Below are 18151 nucleotides of genomic sequence, written 5' to 3'. Positions count from 1 at the left end.
TCTAAATGGAACAAATACGGCTGTTTAACATTTATTTTACAGATAAACCATGTGTTCTTTTTTAGGTTGTTTTTTTTTTTTTTTAGCATGCAAAGCTTGTGATTTATCCTGTACTTTACACTACATTCAGTGCTGATTTATAAAAACCAAGTTTGATTCTTTTGCGAGCTTAATAGTCTTTTTAAAAAGATACCTATTCTCATTCAATTTGAATGTGGCAATGCCCATTATTAAAACAAATAAAAGTAGAAATGTTTGCATCAGCATGTTTTTTTCTAACCATCTGTCTTAATTTTCTTACATAAATGGCCATAAAATCGAGACACCTCTAATTCTTGCGGTGAAATTTTCTCTCGGTACGTTCAGCGTGTCTTTGTGAGCTCGCACCTGCACACATGTGCATCACCATGCTGTAAAACTCCTCTTATGCAGGGAGTTGTAATTGTCAAACCGTGACCTCTGCAAGCTACAGCAGCGAGCAGCTCACTGGGAAGCGGAGGAGTGGGTGGGTAAGGTGAGAAGGAGTGCAGAAACAAGAGAGTTTGAGGTGTGTCAGGGGTAAAGGAGGGCAAGGTTGAGTGGTGCATCTGTGGTGCTGATGTTAAGAGCTAAATAATTGCTTACCGCTGTGAAATGTGCTGCAGAGGAAGAGAGAAGGAGCATGGGGAGGAGAAGGTGAGGAGGAGACGCACACTGAGATACTCGAGAGGTTGGTTGTGCTATTTATACCTGCATTAGTAATCTCACACCATGTAGTTATCTCTATATATCTTTTCTCCACCTCCATCTCCCCTGCAGGTTCTCCTCCCCTCGCTCACTTTTTAATCCACTTCTTTGTATCTCTTTGACCTCTTTTGTGCTCACACCTCGAGTTTCTTTGTGCGGCGGTTGTTCTTCATCCTGTCGTTCCAGTTTTCTTACTATGATTTCTTATTGGCTCTCAAAATAGGAACCTGTCCCTCTTTGGCTCCAACTTTTAATCCAACTCTGCCAAAACCTCATTACATTTGCACAATTTTCTGTTTAACGTGATGAACAACGTCCTGCCTCATTTACTTTTTCTTATTTACATAGTATTACTTTGCGATAGATGGGGAAGAATGAATCTGGTTGAAGCTCATTTTTCAGTCAAATCTGCCACCTTTCACTCACAGCTTCAGCTTCCTCATGAAACGGTCATTCTCGTGTTTTGTTTTTCACATGTTCGAATCAAAGTGCTTTGACCCAAAATGCTTTTCAGCCCTGTCCTTTTTCAGCATTAAAGTCACACGAGTACATCTTCACGTAGTTCAATTAACAGGCAACACTGACAGTCACAGTTCATCTGATGAATTCCAATCCCACAACTTCACAGGCTACAATTAACACTAATTGCATCACAGACCACCGAAGCCCCCTGTGGAATGAGAGTGTATTGTCTGCGATAATGAATTCTCCCCATTCCCATATTGTGTTGTCCGAGGCAGCCCTGGGTGAATAGATAACCTAAAGTGTGTGTGTGTGTGTGTGTGTGTGTGTGTGTGTGTGTGTGTGTGTGTGTGTGTGTGTGTGTGTGTGTGTGTGTGTGTGTGTGTGTGTGTGTGTGTGTGTGTGTGTGTGTGTGTGTGTGTGTATACGTGCCATCTGTGTGAGCCATTGGTTTGTCACCCCGAGGTCAAGTGGTTGGTGCAACAATCTCCCAAATGCAATTAGAAAGTGGCCGGCTATCTAAAGGAGACTCTGATGAATTGCTCCTGCATGACTTTCTTTAACTGACTCATAGTTAAAGTGACTGCGGTTGGCAACAAATGGATTCAGACAATCTGCACAGGGGTTGAATATTGTTTTTTTTTTCCCCGTATTATTTCAGAATAGCGTCTAAAGAACACAGCTGAGATTATTATTCCATTACTATGAGATTTTTCACTTCGGTGGCCAATGAGGTGAGAAAATCAATCCTAATGTTTTTACATTAGGAGACAAGGAATTTTGTCCTGTGATCGCTCAACATTGCAAAACTCAAAATTGCTTCTGATTCTTTTTTTTTTGGTGCACATTTCTATGGAAATGTCAACACCATGTGTGAATAGGCCCTTTAGATGATATACAGTACAACCTCTGGCGAGGGGACCCGATAAGAGCGGAAGCTGTTTACTGCACGGACCAATCGAGGTGCACCGACAGGTTTTTAACTGTTAACACGCCTAAATAAATGGACAACATGCCACAATCAGACAACGGACAATTTCAAGTCAAGTGGACACTGAAATGGCCAAAATACCATATTATCTGAATAGTTGGTCATCATGGTGGCATCTGGATATTAAGTTTGAGTTCTGTCGTGGTTGGCACTCTTGCCTCATAGTGAGAAATCCCTGGTTTGATCCTGGGTCTATGATGTGTGGAGCTGGTTTATTCTCTCTGTTTTATCTCCCTGATTCTCTCTGGTCGCCTTGACTTCGTCCAGCAATTATGGTAAATCTTGGGTAAATTAGTGACTTGTAAATTGCTGATAGCTGTTTGTGTGACTGCCTAATGTCAAATGTAATGAGGTGAAGTGAGGTGTGTACAGAAGATGGATGGATGGAGAAAGGCCTTTGATTATCATGCAGGAGGTATATTACTTGTGATGCGTCGGTTTACCAAGCCTTGAATTTGATCCTGTGTGTTTTCTTTTCACTGCGTGGTCTCTCATTCTTGTTCTTGAATAGCAGGAATCACATTTGAGTGAATATTGAAACAAATGTATGCCACGCAGTGTCAGAAAACGTATATTTGACAACATACTCTCGAGTTAACTACCTGCTGCGTCGTGTCCTCGTCTTGCTCTTGCAAACAACCTCAGAGACAGCAGGATGAAAATCCTTTTAAAGCCAACAGGGGAAAGGCTTATTGGAAGGCCATGTAGCCTACTTTGTTTGATCATCCCTCTTTGAGTTTTATTCTTTGCCTCAACCCTTATTCTCACCAAACTACAACTGTGATGTAAATGTAGTAGTTGGAGAGGAGTTTCGAGAAATCATTTCCATGTTTTGAAACACTTAAAGGCATTACATTTCATCACACCACTGCTGACAGAAGCGATCAACAAAACAGAAATAGCCTTGATGTGGTCACTGCTCACATTGTGTAAACTGCATTAGCCTGAACAACTGTTGGCACATATCTGTAGAAGCACAGTCTTTTACTCTGAGACGAACATGACAGGAAAACTCCTCTACTGCCGGTTTGGGACAAGACTTTGAAAAATTGTTTCTAAGTTTGTCTAAATTACTTTTCTGCAAAGAATTCAATGGTGACAACTGGAGCAAAGAAGTCTCAAACCATGCATCCTTGTTTACACAGTCTTTTGCAACCATGTGCTCCATCCATCTTGTGTCTCCAATGAACACACAAAAGCTGCAATAAACAAACCTGTCACCTTGAAGCTGGTGGCATTGTTGAACTGCAAGCTGCAAATCAGAAATGTCTGAATGTAAATGACGTAAACGCCTTTTTCCACAATGTGATTTTATTAATCTTACAAATATATTGCTCACTGACATTGACAAGATGATAAATACCTCAATGTGAATTCCCTCATTGTGTAGTTGAGTGCATGGTGCAAGATGTGCAGTTTATCCATTCATCCATCTTCTGTTATGGTTTATCCACCTAACTGAAAGCAATGTTCACCCTGTACAGGTCGCCTGTCCTTTACAGTGCAAACAAGGAAAGGACAGAGAGTCACACATACTCACAATTGCACCTACAAGCAATTTAGATTCACCTGTAAACCAGTTAACCATGTTTTTGACGCATGGGAGAGAACAGGAGAACTTTTTAGAAAGCTCACTCACACACAAGGGGTACATGTACATTTAGCACAAAATAATCCACAATTAAGTTTCTGTGAGGCAATGGTACCAGCCTCTACACCATCATAAAGGTTATGTATCTCATTCTATCTGTCTGCATTTATTTTTCTTCACATTATCTTCCATTGATCCTGTGAATCACCTCATGGTGTTGCTTTGTGAAAGGTGCTCCACCAAATCAGTTTCCTTTGCTTATAATATATCGTGCACATATATTTATGTGTGTCAGAGTGGAGTTGGAGTTTATCTGTGGGTCAGTAGTGGGATCAGGGGTAATCCAGTCATTAATTATACAAGAGGAGGCAAGGGACACTGTGAGCGCTGCACTCAAAGCAGGAGACAGAAGGAACCACGGCTTAAAGCTTCCTGACACTGGGTCTGCTTAGAAACCCACTTTAATCAGTGTCTTACAGCTCCCTCCCGCCATGCACACACACACACGCACACGCACACGCACACGCACACGCACATGCACACACACACACACACACACACACACACACACACACACACACACACACACACACACACACACACACACACACACACACACACACACACACACACACACACACACACACACACACACACACACACACACACACAGTCAAATCTTAATACTGAAATGTTTTTGTCTTTGGTTCCATGCAAAGACAGGCAAACGGGCACAGACTCACCAGATGGTGCCTCGACAGAATTTGATTAAGAAAAGGAATTAATGTGATTGAATCTTTTTTGCTGTTGAGGATTCGCAGAGAAAAAAAGAAGAGAAAAAAGAAAAAGCAGGTTCGTCTGAGGATTTTTTTTTTTCTTTCGGAAGTCACTTTTATCTACAGTCATCATGTGAAGTGATACGCACCATGTTGTGAACAATCAAAAAGAAGCTTTCACAAGTGCATGATTGGTGATCACTTATACCGTCAATCTCCTCGTGACATACAAGGCGTCATTTGTATGACTTCCTTGTTTCCACTTCTGTCACCTGTGGCCCTCATTGTTGGACAGCATGACACACTTGAACACTTGAACATCCCACCCCCTTCAGATAACTGCCTCCTGGGTGTCAGGAGTTGAGTGAGCTACAGACCCTCGCCAGAAAGAGAAGAAAGGCATTTCAATCACGGCTCCTGACTCAGTTTTGCAGTGAATTTCATGTAATCTTGGTGTGTCAAAGTCTTTTCTTATGCTGATTCGTTCTTGCATGCACGGAACATTTTAGAATAAAGTGTTTGCCTTTTTCAAGCTTTTTTGTTCTGGGGCAGGTTTTTATATGCTTTTATAACATCCATGCACTTTAATAACCGTACGTTAAGGTCTGTGATCACAATTTTTCATCCATATATCCATCCATCCATATGTATTTACCAACATGCTGCCATGCAGCCCTCTTCATCTGGGTCTGGGATTTTTATTTGTCTCTGTGAGATCAGCAGATGAGCTTCCTCCGTCTCACCCTGTCTCTGGCCTCCTGCACTTTCACTCAAACAATCTCCAGGTCCTACTTCACTACATCCACGAATCCTCTCAGGTCGTCCTCTTTTTCTCTTGCCAGGAAACTCCGACATCGTTTGCTCAAATTATCCACGATCTCTTTTCAGCACATGTTCAAACCATCTTACTTTATCTCTAAACTGCTCTGTTATCCCTCTCATCTTTTCATTCAAGTCACAGCATCTTCATCTTGGCCACCTCTGAGCCTGCTGTCTTTTAGATGACTCCATGTTCTCCAAACCACTCCATCCAGCCAACACACTCTTTTTCACCTCTTTTGTACTCCGCCTATTGTTCTGCAGAGTTGACTCCAGATCTTTGAACTCATCAACCTTCATGGTTTTAGTCTAGTCCTCCATTTATTCAGGTCCTTTGTTAGTTTTTTGGGGATTCTATACACATGGAATAAACACCTTTGGTGACAGATCATAGTTGAATGGAACATGGAATGGTATCCATGTATTGTGAAACAAAGAGATATAATAGTCAGATTAGAGCCGTGGGTTCAGAGAAGATCCATGTTTCTGTTCTGGGCTTTCTGTGTGGAGTTTGCATATTTTTTGGCGTTGTTTTTAAATGCTACCCTAATAGGTTAAATGGTGAGTTGCAATTGACTGTCTGTGTTTCCTATGTAATGACTGGCTAACCTGTGCAGGGGTACCCGCAGGTAGTAATTATCAAACATTCACAGTAAAGGTCCGTGTTTGCTCAGATAAGCGCTGGTCTCTCCTTCCCTGCAGCTGAGGCACACAGGTTTGAAGAAATACCTGAACAGAAGCATGTTTTCTGTAATCTTGGTGTCATCGGGGTCATACTGTGGTGTGATGATTAGTGCTCCTGTCTCACATTGAGAATATGTTTGGCTCAAGTGTACTTGAAAACCTTTCTGCATGGGGGTTGCATATGCCTGTTTTAATTATTTTTATTTTTTACGTTTCTTTGCACAAACATGTATTGCTCTTTTATTGATCCCTCCATACTACCTGTGTAATAGTGAATGTGTGTCTGTTGCTGCTGCCCTGTGATGGTCTGGCGACCTGTTCCAGGTGTTCTCTGTCTTCACCAATAGTCGAGTAGCATCGTCTCCAACCCCCGATGAAAAAGTTGGATAAGCAATACTGATTTTATTACCTTGTCAGTCTGTTTGAAGAGATATAAAAAAAAATCCCAATTTTTAAGAAGTTTTATAGGTCATATGAGATTCTTTCATTATGAATATGGATATTTTGGATATTATTAAAGAATGAGAAATACGTTTCACATAAATGTCAAGTTAAATAACATCTTAGTTTTAATATTTTCAAACTTACAACAATGCAAAAGAGCACAAAAACTCCCATTTGCAATAACACACTCACAAACTTTCCATCCCAAAAGTTTAATTTCAATAACACAAATGTAGAGGAATGATTTGGAGGGAAACGTCAGTATATTATTAAACAGACAGAACAAACTTGAGATTAAAATTTCTTATTTCCTCAGTTCAGCACTCAAGAAGATTAGAAACTCTGAGTAAGCTTTTGTTAAGCCCACCAAATCGAAATGAAACTTATATGTAATGAGATGTGCTGTCAAGCCCCGTTACTTACAGTACGAATTCACAAATTTGTTCTGGCTCTTTGTGACAACATGTTCATTTGAGAAGAATCATTTTCACATTAATTGTATCCATCTTGTCCTGTTCCATTACATCGGTAATTTAACATCCTGTGATATACATGTTCCCTGACAGCTTGACATTTTCTGCCGATTCAGTTTATGCCGCTAAAGCTTTCTGTGGAGTACCATCTATTTCAGAAGATTGTTATTATCGTGCTATTTCTTTTGCTGACTCTTCCACTTTGCTCTCAATCTGCCATGGCAACATGCCAACTCCTTCAAGCAGAAAAAAAAAAACCAACTATGTGTTTTGATATTTACTTTGAAAAGTGACTGTTTTCCCCCATGATGTATAGGCCAGAAGATTAGACTTCATTTCTGATGTGCGCCTCAGTGGGGTGAAATTATAATGTTCCCTTTGGTGGGGCTGCTGGTGAAGAGCGTGCTGACATAGCAGGAACCTGTCTGAAATCTGTGTATTTACAATTTCCATATACATTGCCACATCATATTCCTCCTTATCCCCCGTCTCCACTCTCCCTTATCCTCTGTTGCTCCCATAAACTTCCCTCTAACCTAAACTCTTTAATGTTTGCATGTAAAAATGTAACTCCCAAAACTAAATTTGCCACAACAGATGGAGCGGGAAATGGATTTGCATCCAACCCCTGAGTGGAAGCACCTTTTCCTGCAGCATACCACGAAGTCAAGGTTCATGCATAAAGGCTGCAGTGGCAAATTGCTTTATAACAACTCTTTAGACTATACTTACTGGGTGCACGCAGGAAGGATCAAGGCCATGCTTATTGCCCTTCATCCACACCCCAAGCTGTGCAGATAACTATTTTAAATACATAAAATGTATTTCGCACAGCCTGACACTTTATAGGAGAAAGATTCAGGAACAAAACCTTTTGAATATATCTTGTGTGTTCACTTAAATTAGGCACGAGTTTCTTGAAACGTCACAGAGCTCATTCCTCACAGTTTCCAAATCATTTATGATGTGAAGCAGATTGGAGAAAGTTAACAGTCTTATTGGCGCGTTACAGCCCCAATATGACTGTGTGTGTGTGTGTGTGTGTGTGTGTGTGTGTGTGTGTGTGTTTGTGTGTTTGTGTGTGTATCGTCTTCTTTTTCACTCAGAATACAGATGTGATGAAAAATAACTGAAACGCTTTCAGACGTTGCACATTATATGACATAAATATATCTGTACACCTATTCATTCCTGTGTTTCCTGTCAAACACCAGACATGGCATATTCTTGAAGGCAAATATATGAAATGATCATGTATGTTATTTTGCCCATGTATCACAGGCAAACCAATGCGTTGGCACACGACATCAAGTTTGCAAGCTTTTGTGCACATTAAAACCTGTTTTGAATTTTATAAGGATGTCCGAGAGAGAAATTAAGGAAACGTATCAGATGGAAATTGGAAGATGTACTCAAACGTGGGAAGCAGTTAGCCATGAGAGAGAACTTTTTGTTTGTTTTTGTCAGCAGGGTTTCAGCACGCAAGTCGAATTCCCAAAGCTACCATGCTTTTTGTTTCCGCTGTGCCCCCCTTGTGCTGGGAGAGATATCAGCCAGCACAGGGTCAGCACACTGCAGCTCTTTGTTCCCTTTGCAAGAAGCTTTCCCAAATCCCTGAAATGAACACTTCCGCAGAGGATGAACTCCTCAGACGATTCCGGAGTCGCAAACAGAAACACACAACACAATAGCCAGGCCGGGCCTGGTAAGACGCGCTGTGGAAATGACAAACTTCATTTTTTGTTGAGCTGGCACAGTTTGACGCACATCAGAACAAATTTCTTCGCTTAACTACACCCCAGGAGCCGTGTGTGTGTGTGTGTGTGTGTGTGTGTGTGTGTGTGTGTGTGTGTGTGTGTGTGTGTGTGTGTGTGTGTGTGTGTGTGTGTGTGTGCGTGCGTGCGTGCGTGCGTGTGTGTGTGTGTGTGTGTGTGTGTGTGTGTGTGTGTGTGTGTGTGTGTGTGTGTGTGTGTGTGTGTGTGTGTGTGTGTGTGTGTGTGTGTGTGACAAAGGCCTCTGTGTCCAGAAAAAGGACATAGACTGAAATTTAAAGTGATACTGTGAAGAAAATGCTGCTCCTGTTTATTGTTAGTTTTTACTTCATTATCCACAGTCGGATTCATCCCTCGCCGTCTGAGCTGCTTGGGAGCGACTGCTGGATTTAAGAAAATGACTGAGGGGCAAAAAAAACAATGCAGAAACAATTGAAGCAAATAATGAGATTTTCCCAGCAGTGTCATAAAAGAAAATTAAATTAATGAAAAAAAATCAATTCATTAAATATCTTTGCACATGCTTGAGGTTCTTCAGTTCATTCACACAGTGTTGGACTGATATTAAGTGAATGCTCAAACTTCTAAGGACTAATTTTCCTGATTTTCTTTTTTCTTTTGGTTCTAAGAATCCTCAGTCCCCAATGTCTGCCCACTGGTGAGCCACATGCTGCGCAGAATTTTCCCTTTCTGTTGGGGAACAGACACACAGAATCCCATTATTTCTCCAGGGTTTTCTATCTTTCTGTGATTTCATCTTTTTTGAACTCACATGGTTCATTTCTCTTTTTCGCAAGGGGGAAGATTAGCGTTCGCCACCCGACTGATAAATTACTTTCTTGTTCAAAATTGTCTGAAAATAGTTTTTCAGAAGCATCTCTTTTTAATTCTCGCTTGATGTTCATCACAATCTTTCTCATTTACAATCATCACACTTTGTTTGTTTGTCTTCCTCGGCTTTAATTTACTTCTTCCACACAGATCTTCACTTTATGATCAAAAAAGTCAAAGAAAGAGAATTTTAAATTCTTGAGCGTGAACCCTCCTCACACAGCAGTATATCAATACTTAATTGTTATTGACCTTAAAAGTTGTCTCTCCTTTCTCCCTTTTCTGTCTTTTTTAGGAGAGATTTGTGCCTTTAAGATCTATGGTCAGGATGCTCCTTTTGAGGCTGTGGTGTTGAATCGCACATCAGGAGAAGGAGTCCTGAGGGCCAGTAGCCCCGTGGACTGTGAGATCCAGAAAGAGTACACCTTTATCATCCAGGCCTATGACTGCGGGGCCGGGCCCACCGGGGCCGACTGGAAGAAATCTCACAAGTAAGTCCAGCAGTCTTTGTTTGTTTGTCTGTACTTTACTTCTCCCTGATTAATGGCTCTGGTTTTGCATCTGGCTGTGACTAATAATGCTTTTAATAATTAAGAATAATTTGCAGACTCATTTCTTTTCGCTCAATGGTATTCTACACAGCATTAAAAAAAAAAAAAAAACTCATTGAGTTCACAGGTTTTGTCACTGCATCACTATTTCAAACCAGAGCTGTCTAATCCTGGTCCTGTACAGTCATGGTCCTGCACCCTTTCCTTGCTCCAGCACACCTGACTCCATTCAGCGGTTCATTGTGAGGATTTTTGCAAAACATTTTCATGAGATATCGGTGAGCTGGAGCACAAACTACACAGACAAGCAAGACAGGTGCCCACCGGGAGCAGGATCCAACACCTCTGCTGGAGTCTGTTCATAACTCTGAAAGCTCCTTTATGCTGTCCCAATAGCTGAAAATCAGTACCGCTACTTATTATTCGTCTTCACGTCAGTTAGTGTATGGGTACCTTTGTTACCGTGATTTTTGAGGGGGCTCTCAGATTGATGAACTGGCTGTAATGAAGAAATCTCAAATTAAAGCATCTACCAATGTGAGTCATTTTAACTTCTCAAAAATATTGATCATATTTCAAACTACAGTAAAAAGGAGCAAATGTCTTGAATGACTGAAATTAACTTGTACCAAAATAAATGGGCCAGTCATAAATGTGCCTATAGATTGTGCAAAAAAGATGAAACAACCTTATTGTTAATTAAAAGGAAAACAGAAAATGACACACAGGCATTACACATTGAGAAAGATAAGTGGGACTATATGGACAGTAGTTGAAGTGTTGGTATCTTGTTTTATTTTTATGAAGTTTTTCCAAACTTAAAATCAATATGTGGTTGAAAATACTGACATTCTTCTGTGGTTTTTAGAGTTTATTATAAAAGCGCCTTCAGAGGTTTCACTTTCATTTGAGAGCAATAGAGAAAACATGCCCTAATTAGATCTAGCTTTTTTGCCGTTTCAATTTTCTTTCGTCTTTTTATATTTTCACTCATCCCTCGGTACAGCGGTGGCAACAGCCGAGCCATGCAGATCGGTCTGTGGATGCATCCTCCTAATAGCCTATCAATATAACGTGTGCCTGTATGCATGTGTGGCTTTGCCATGTGACTGACAGATGGGCAGATCGACATGGACAGCACCTAATCAAATGCTCCGGCCTTTTTCAATCAGAGACAAGAACCGGCTAAAAAAAAAAAAACGAGAAAAGAAATATCGCTATTTTTTTGTACTAAAAGAGAGGAAGAGTAATAAAGAGCGAGTACTTCATCAATTCAGGGATCTGCGATGAATTACTTTTATGGAAGATGAATGACACAAAGAGCACACACACCTGTGTGTGTGTGTGTGTGTGTGTGTGTGTGCGTGTGTGTGTGTGTGTGTGCACGCGCGTGCGTGTGCGTGTGATATTATCCCGGCATGACATTCTAAATCGGCCTCATTAAGCTAATGTCATTAATTAGCCAGATGTGCTTCCTCACATACACTGCGACTCGTTGTCAGAGAAGGTCACCGATGGAGAAAACTTCATGATACATCTACGTTACTGCTCCATTTGTGTGCTGATGTGCGTAAATGTTATCCGAGAGCCCGCTTAATTCATTCCAACAGATGCAGTTGTGTGTTTATGTGTGTCCTTGCAACTGACTGGAAAAAGAGAGAAATTTTGTTGGGGTTTTTTTTTTTTTGGGGGGGGGGGGGGGGGGTTAAAAGGTTTAAGTAAGGATGTGTCTGTTGCCAATAATTGCATGTTACTGACAACCAATTTGGCAGGGAAATACAATAACCAATAATCAGAATGTTTCAAATATCTCACAAGCTCTTCTGTGTTTCTGAAATAAATGTTTTACCGGTAAGCACCTTCTGCTTTCAGCTAAATAGTGTATTCCACCAGATTGACAGTAAGAAAGGTCCCAATCAATTTCAATCATCACTAATGACTTAAAAAGATCTCTCGCTCTCCCATTTCTCCCTTCCTCCATCCATCTCGCCTTCTCCTGTGTCCTTATGTTCCTTTTTCCTCATCAATCATTTCCACTCCACTGTCTGTGCATCATTGTGTCCTTTTTTAATCACCGGTCTCTCTCTCTCTCTCTCTCTCTCTCTCTCTCTCTCTCTCTCTCTCTCTCTCATATACAGAGCAGTGGTTCACATCCAGGTGGATGACGTCAACGAGTTCAGCCCCTTGTTTCGGGAGTCACTGTACAAGGCATCAGTAACGGAAGGGAAGATCTATGACAGCATTCTGCAGGTGTTTCATGTTTATGTTAATATGGATCCATCCGCCATCAACAATTGAATCAGACAAGTGATTGTTATAAAAAGCTGGAGTTGACCACAAGCTGGCAATGGACGAAATGCTGGACAGAGCTACGATTATTCACCAGTCCAAAATATAACCAACACTGAGAAAAACACAGACATACCTATTCAGAGTCACCAGTTAACTTGACATGCATGTGTTTGTGTAAAGAACATGCAGACTCCTCAAGCCAGGAATCAAATCTTCTCACTGTGAACCAAGGGAGCCAGTGTCTATCACATCTGACAACATTTGGCAGGTAATTTGGAATAAAAAGTCAACTAGATGTTGTTGTTTTTTTTGCAGGTGGAAGCTTGGGACCAGGACTGTTCACCACAGTACAGCCAGATCTGCAACTATGAAATTATCACAGCAGGGACTCCATTTGCCATTGACCGCAATGGTAAGTTTGTTCATGCATGTGCACGGGCTGTAGTTAGTGTGGACAGTGATGTGATGAGGAGCGAAGTGTATGTTTGAGAGAGACACTGTACCAACCGAGCGAGGAAGTATTTCTTTGCCTGAAGCTGTATTCATGTAAAATTTCCACTTAAAGTAATTATATTGATGGGTCATTATTCGTGTGACGCAAATTAGATGCAGTCATTAATTAAGCACATTTTTCATAGTTAAGACATTGGATGAAAGACAAATAATAACTGTCAGTCCACCTTTTCTTAATTTGTTCTGCTACCTAATGCAGCGTACCTCAGTGGGATATTGCTGCTGGTGTTTCCACCGTAAAGGATTTAGAGTACGATTGACAAATATTTCAGCAGGTTCCTTTGAAGCGAAACTAACAAAATGAAATACATTTTTGAAAGTTAAACCGGCATATTTATATTAGTATCTACCACAATCGATTGTGAAATCGATGCCTGAATTTGTACTTACAGCACAATAAAAGGCTGAATCAGAAAACCAGGAACATTTGAGTCTTGCTCAGGATATGTAGTACATTTGTAGTACACTGAGCACTTTAATAGCTGTAGCCGTCTGGCCTCATACACAGGGAATGGATAACGTCTTGATGGCAGGAGGAGGAATTCTTCGCCTGTGCATGTTCTTGCTGTGATTGCAGCCACTTAAAACTGTATGTGAGGCCCAGAAAGTTTGAACAAAAGAGGGATATAGAGAGCTTGAGATAAGACAGACAAATGAAATGAATCATGGGACATTCAGGCCAAAGCAGACTTATGTAAATGCAGGCCAGGGTGAGTTTGAGGGAGCATTGGCTCTCTATTGCAGCGAAACAGACAGACTGTTCATGAATGTTCACCAAACAGGGGAATATTGTGAAGACAGGTGTGAAATGCAGGAAGAATCAAGCAGACAAGTGTGAATGACGCCTTTTTCTCGCAATAATGTTTTGAGCCATGAAGCGGCTTTTCATCGTTCCGCAGCTCAAAAGTTAACTTGACAAAGATCCACCTTCAGCTTTGCAGTTTCTCCTTCAAATTTTTTTTTCCATCTGCTTTTGTTCATTTGTGGCTTCATGCCAGACTTAGTTGCCTGTAGAGGTGTAGTTTACATTTGATTAAATACTATTCTGAGCATATCTGCCTATATAAAATTTCAGTTGTAGATTTGCACTGTCTTCTCCCTGAGCCCCAGTATCCACGCTCTGTAATCCAACGTGAAAGGAGACAGACAGACTTTGCTTCTATGGCTGCATTGATTGGGTCACATATTGCTTTCCTTACTGTATCCCCACTTTAAACGTCATATTTGGCAGTCTCATTGCATTTTGATTTGTCCCTTTTTTCACTGTATTTTACATTAATCTGCCTCATTTTATGAGCTCTCATTACAGGCGCAAAAATGTTGATTAGAAGGAACTGTGAAACACAACATGTCAGTAAGAACTGCTTTATAAAGCTGTGGTAGATTTGTCAACATTGCCAGATAAGACATAGGAGTCAATGGACACTACCACAGCAAACTGTTGGACTGTTACATTATCACACACAAGAAACTACCAATGAAGGTTAATTTGATTCTGAAATATCTCTGTGTGGAGTAATAATCATGAATTGCTCCTCAATCAACAGCACTGGATGTGGAGTTCAAGTCACATTGCCAATGTCAAACTTTGCTCCTTCAAGCTGAATATTATTTCCCTGTGATTTTGTTGCACAGAGCATCGAAGTGGCTTAATTTAGGTCCGTATAAAATTATTTACATCAGAGATGGGCAGCTTTGATCATTGAAGGGACCACAAGAATGTTTTACCTTGCTACCAGAATCTGTGATACTGAAACCATAAGCAAAGATGAGGAAACATTACAAATTATGTGAACATTATTCATGTAATATTAATACAAAGCAATTTCATTCGGCATTGCCGATCACTGTCTGAAACATTAATATATATATATATATATATATATATATATATATATATACACATTTTAAAAATTGGTTTGGGGACCCCTTTTGGATCTGCTCTCACTTTGTATTTAATCAGTACAATTTGGGACGTCAAAGTACAGTATTACAAACACAAGACCCTGAAGCTCAAATGACACACTGAAAATGAACATAAATGAAATGAAAGCCTCCCAATACTGAACATTATGGCATTCATTTGCATTTGTCTGGATATTCTGAAATTCAAAACAGTACATTTAAAACAAGTAAGACCATGTGTCCAATAAGCAGTTTTTGTGAAATGACCAAATAAATACAAGGACCTAAATAAACCTTATTAAATGCAATTTATTAAAGAAAATTTTGTACAGTTTTCTTGAGACAGTCTCTTAGGTGAAGTGTGGGTTGTTTTCTTTTTGTTACCTAAAAAACATACTATGAAGTAATTGTAATCAAGTTGCTAGGACTTTTACAATGTATGTTCTTTATACAGGTAACTGACAAAATTATGTTCTACATTTAAACAGATTTGCTGTTAGTCTTGATTTGTCTTTATTCGCATTGTTTTCAATTGATATAATGGAGTTATTAGATGACAACTGTGACTCCTTTGTTTTCTCTGAACAAGAATGAGTCTTGTAATGAAATAACTGATCTGAAAATGTGTATTTTTGGATCTTAATTGCTCAGACTGCTGCAATGTTTTTCGGAGCATTTCCAAAATGTCTTCATTGCCTAACTGTATGCCACCGGAGGACATCTTCACCTTGTGCCGAGACAAACTGTGACTCTTTATACCCTTTATACACTGGTTCAACCATTCCGAGCAACACATCTGAAAAAAGTGACATTTTCATAGGCTTTGACATCTACTTTTTCACCCTTCCTAAAAATCCAAATGTTCAACCTTTTTTTTTTTTTACGCTGGTTCTGTGAAGTTCTTTAAGTTTTAATGGAATCCAAACTCCATTATGTACCTGTCTTCACAGACTGACAAGAAGCTCTTAGATAAAAATTGACATAAACCTGTTACAAGTGTGAAATTGGTGACATGTCAAAGTTAACATTCAACATCAGACGGGTACCTTTGAAAGGTAAAGACGACAAAGTCAGGAGTCGCCTGCTAATAAACCACAATCTGAAAATGTCCTGTCAAAATGAAACGTAACCTCGGCTTGCACCTATGGATAAACTGGCGAACGGTTGCGATGCAGCACCTTTCCTGTTGCTGTTCACACCAGCTGCAGATCAAACAGTCACTGAAGGAGGTTTTTGTAGAAACCGTCTGATTCTGACCTCCTCACATTTTTCCCCCCTTACATTTCAGCTCACACACCCAGCCACCCCCCTTTTTTATTTTTATTTTACTGTACTGCTGTGTTCTGAACTGATTTATCTCCTCTGCTCTCTTCGCCTCTCCCACCACAGAGTGACAGCCTTTCATACTGCAAAACAAAAGCATTCAAAAGCACGTGCAGCTAAAATGTTTAACTTCTCATCATTAAGTGTAGACACAAGAAAATACACCACAAAGGTTATACGAGGAGCTCTCAAGCCAAAAACCACAGCCGTATTTTAGTTGCAAGTAATGGTCTGGGTTTTTTTTTGTCCTCAAGGAATTTATTCCTGCTTTCATGTCATTTGCACCATTTTCCCAGTAATCCTTGGCCGGCTGTAATGGCCTACGTGCAAAAGTTGTGATCTATGTTAGTCAAATATACTCTGCGTTTAGGTGGCAGTATTATAAAAGAGAATAGGACAAAAGTCACAGGGGAGCAAAGATAAAGGCAAATTGAAACATGTAAAAGGAAAGACAAAAGACGGGCATGCATTTCTAAGAGCTTTTTCCCTTCGTTGAGGAAGAGTTGAAGGTCAGAGATATTTATGAAGGTAAAAGAGATCGAATACAAGCAGACGAAAAACAGGGCGAGATAGTGGGGCAAATAACCAGCCTTTCAGCCCCTCTTGTGACTACCACCCCTGCTCATGATGAATATAAACCTCATTATATATTATTTACCTCTGTACCAAGCATACACACCTTTAGTAACCACATCGATATGATAGGTTCAGTCTTCAAGCCACCGCTGACCTACACAATTAACATTCACACATACAAAATGATCCGAAGTGAAGACTCCTTTAATTTTTTGAGTGATGATTAAATCACTTTGATTTAAGCAAATTAAAGTGTGACGTCATTTCTCGACTCACAAATGGATAAATCACTTCAGCAATCACAGAAATTTAGCAAAGGACAGTATTCAATCAATAGCTGGACCGTGGACATTATGTCATAAAAGCACTTGTGTAAAATGTAATGCATCATGAGTTTAATGCATCACGTGCCTTTAAGTATCTTACAATGTTAGGTGATGGGGAAATTAAAGTGCTATAAATGTATTTTAACCTGGTGTGATGGTGCTATCCAGGACACGGTCATGAAAGCTCACAGAACTTGTGATAACAAATTATGTAGTAGTGTAATGAGGTATAAATCTTGGCATTTTTCAATGTGATAAAGCCAATAACATAATAACTTGGCAGAAGTGCAATAAGATATTTGATTCATCATAGAAATTAAATTTTGCAATCATGTGAAAACTTATTGCATGACTGAGGGAGCATTAAAACTCCTTGCAATCTTTGATAATTGATGCCAACACTGTAATAATACACAAATAGGGCTGCATTTGTTGTAAATAAAGTCTTTTTTGCAGGTTTTGTGCAGTTTGCTTATGCAAAATACATATAGTAGATAGAATCAATACATACAATGCAGCGTTCTGAATCATGGTAGTAAAACCATGTTTACATTTTTGTTACATTATTGGCTCATGTAACAGTCGTGGTTAAAACAGGCCCATAGCACCTTTTCCAACCTCTTTTCTCAGACTGAGAGGTGAAGAGAATCCACGGTCATTTTTGCACTCAATGTCTACAGAAGTGCTTTCATATTCAAATGCAATACAAGTAGATTTTTCCTTGAGATTTCTCTAAAATGCTTCAGTCAATACAAAGAGCTTTATTTGTAATTTTTATGATTGTTTCTTTTCTTTTTCTTTTTTTTCACGAAGCATTCCCTTTAATACAAAGTCAGTTTCAATTATTGCTCAGTGGAAAGTATTTCTCGCTTTACCCTCTGTTGGAGAGGAATCATAATTATGTTGCTTTTGTTTGTTATTCCTCCAGGTAACATCAGAAACACGGAGCGTCTGAGTTATGACAAACTGCAGAGCTACGAGATAATGGTGACAGCCTTTGACTGTGGCCAGAAGAGAGCAAAGGAAGATGTGCCAGTGCATATTGAAGTCAAGCCGGTCTGCAAGCCTGGATGGCAAGGTGCGTAATAAAGGAACA

The 18151-nt window shown here is 39.9% G+C and overlaps 1 protein-coding gene across 1 annotated transcript in view; it reads left to right on the top strand.

Annotated features, from left to right (window-relative positions):
- Window positions 1-18151, top strand: part of clstn2a (calsyntenin 2a) — a gene marked incomplete at both ends in the record, with an annotated part of 148955 nt that overhangs the window by 98070 nt on the left and 32734 nt on the right. Inside the window, 4 exons of the mRNA XM_080503836.1 lie at window positions 9865-10060; window positions 12259-12370; window positions 12728-12824; window positions 17984-18133. Coding sequence (XP_080359962.1) covers window positions 9865-10060; window positions 12259-12370; window positions 12728-12824; window positions 17984-18133 — 555 coding nt within the window. The remainder of the gene's footprint in view (window positions 1-9864; window positions 10061-12258; window positions 12371-12727; window positions 12825-17983; window positions 18134-18151) is intronic.

Source organism: Blennius ocellaris (genome assembly GCF_963422515.1).
Source record: "Blennius ocellaris genome assembly, chromosome: 10".
NCBI classification, from domain to species: domain Eukaryota; kingdom Metazoa; phylum Chordata; class Actinopteri; order Blenniiformes; family Blenniidae; genus Blennius; species Blennius ocellaris.
The sequence above is the reverse complement of the archived record's forward strand: the minus strand, read 5'-3'. Positions and strand labels throughout refer to the sequence as shown.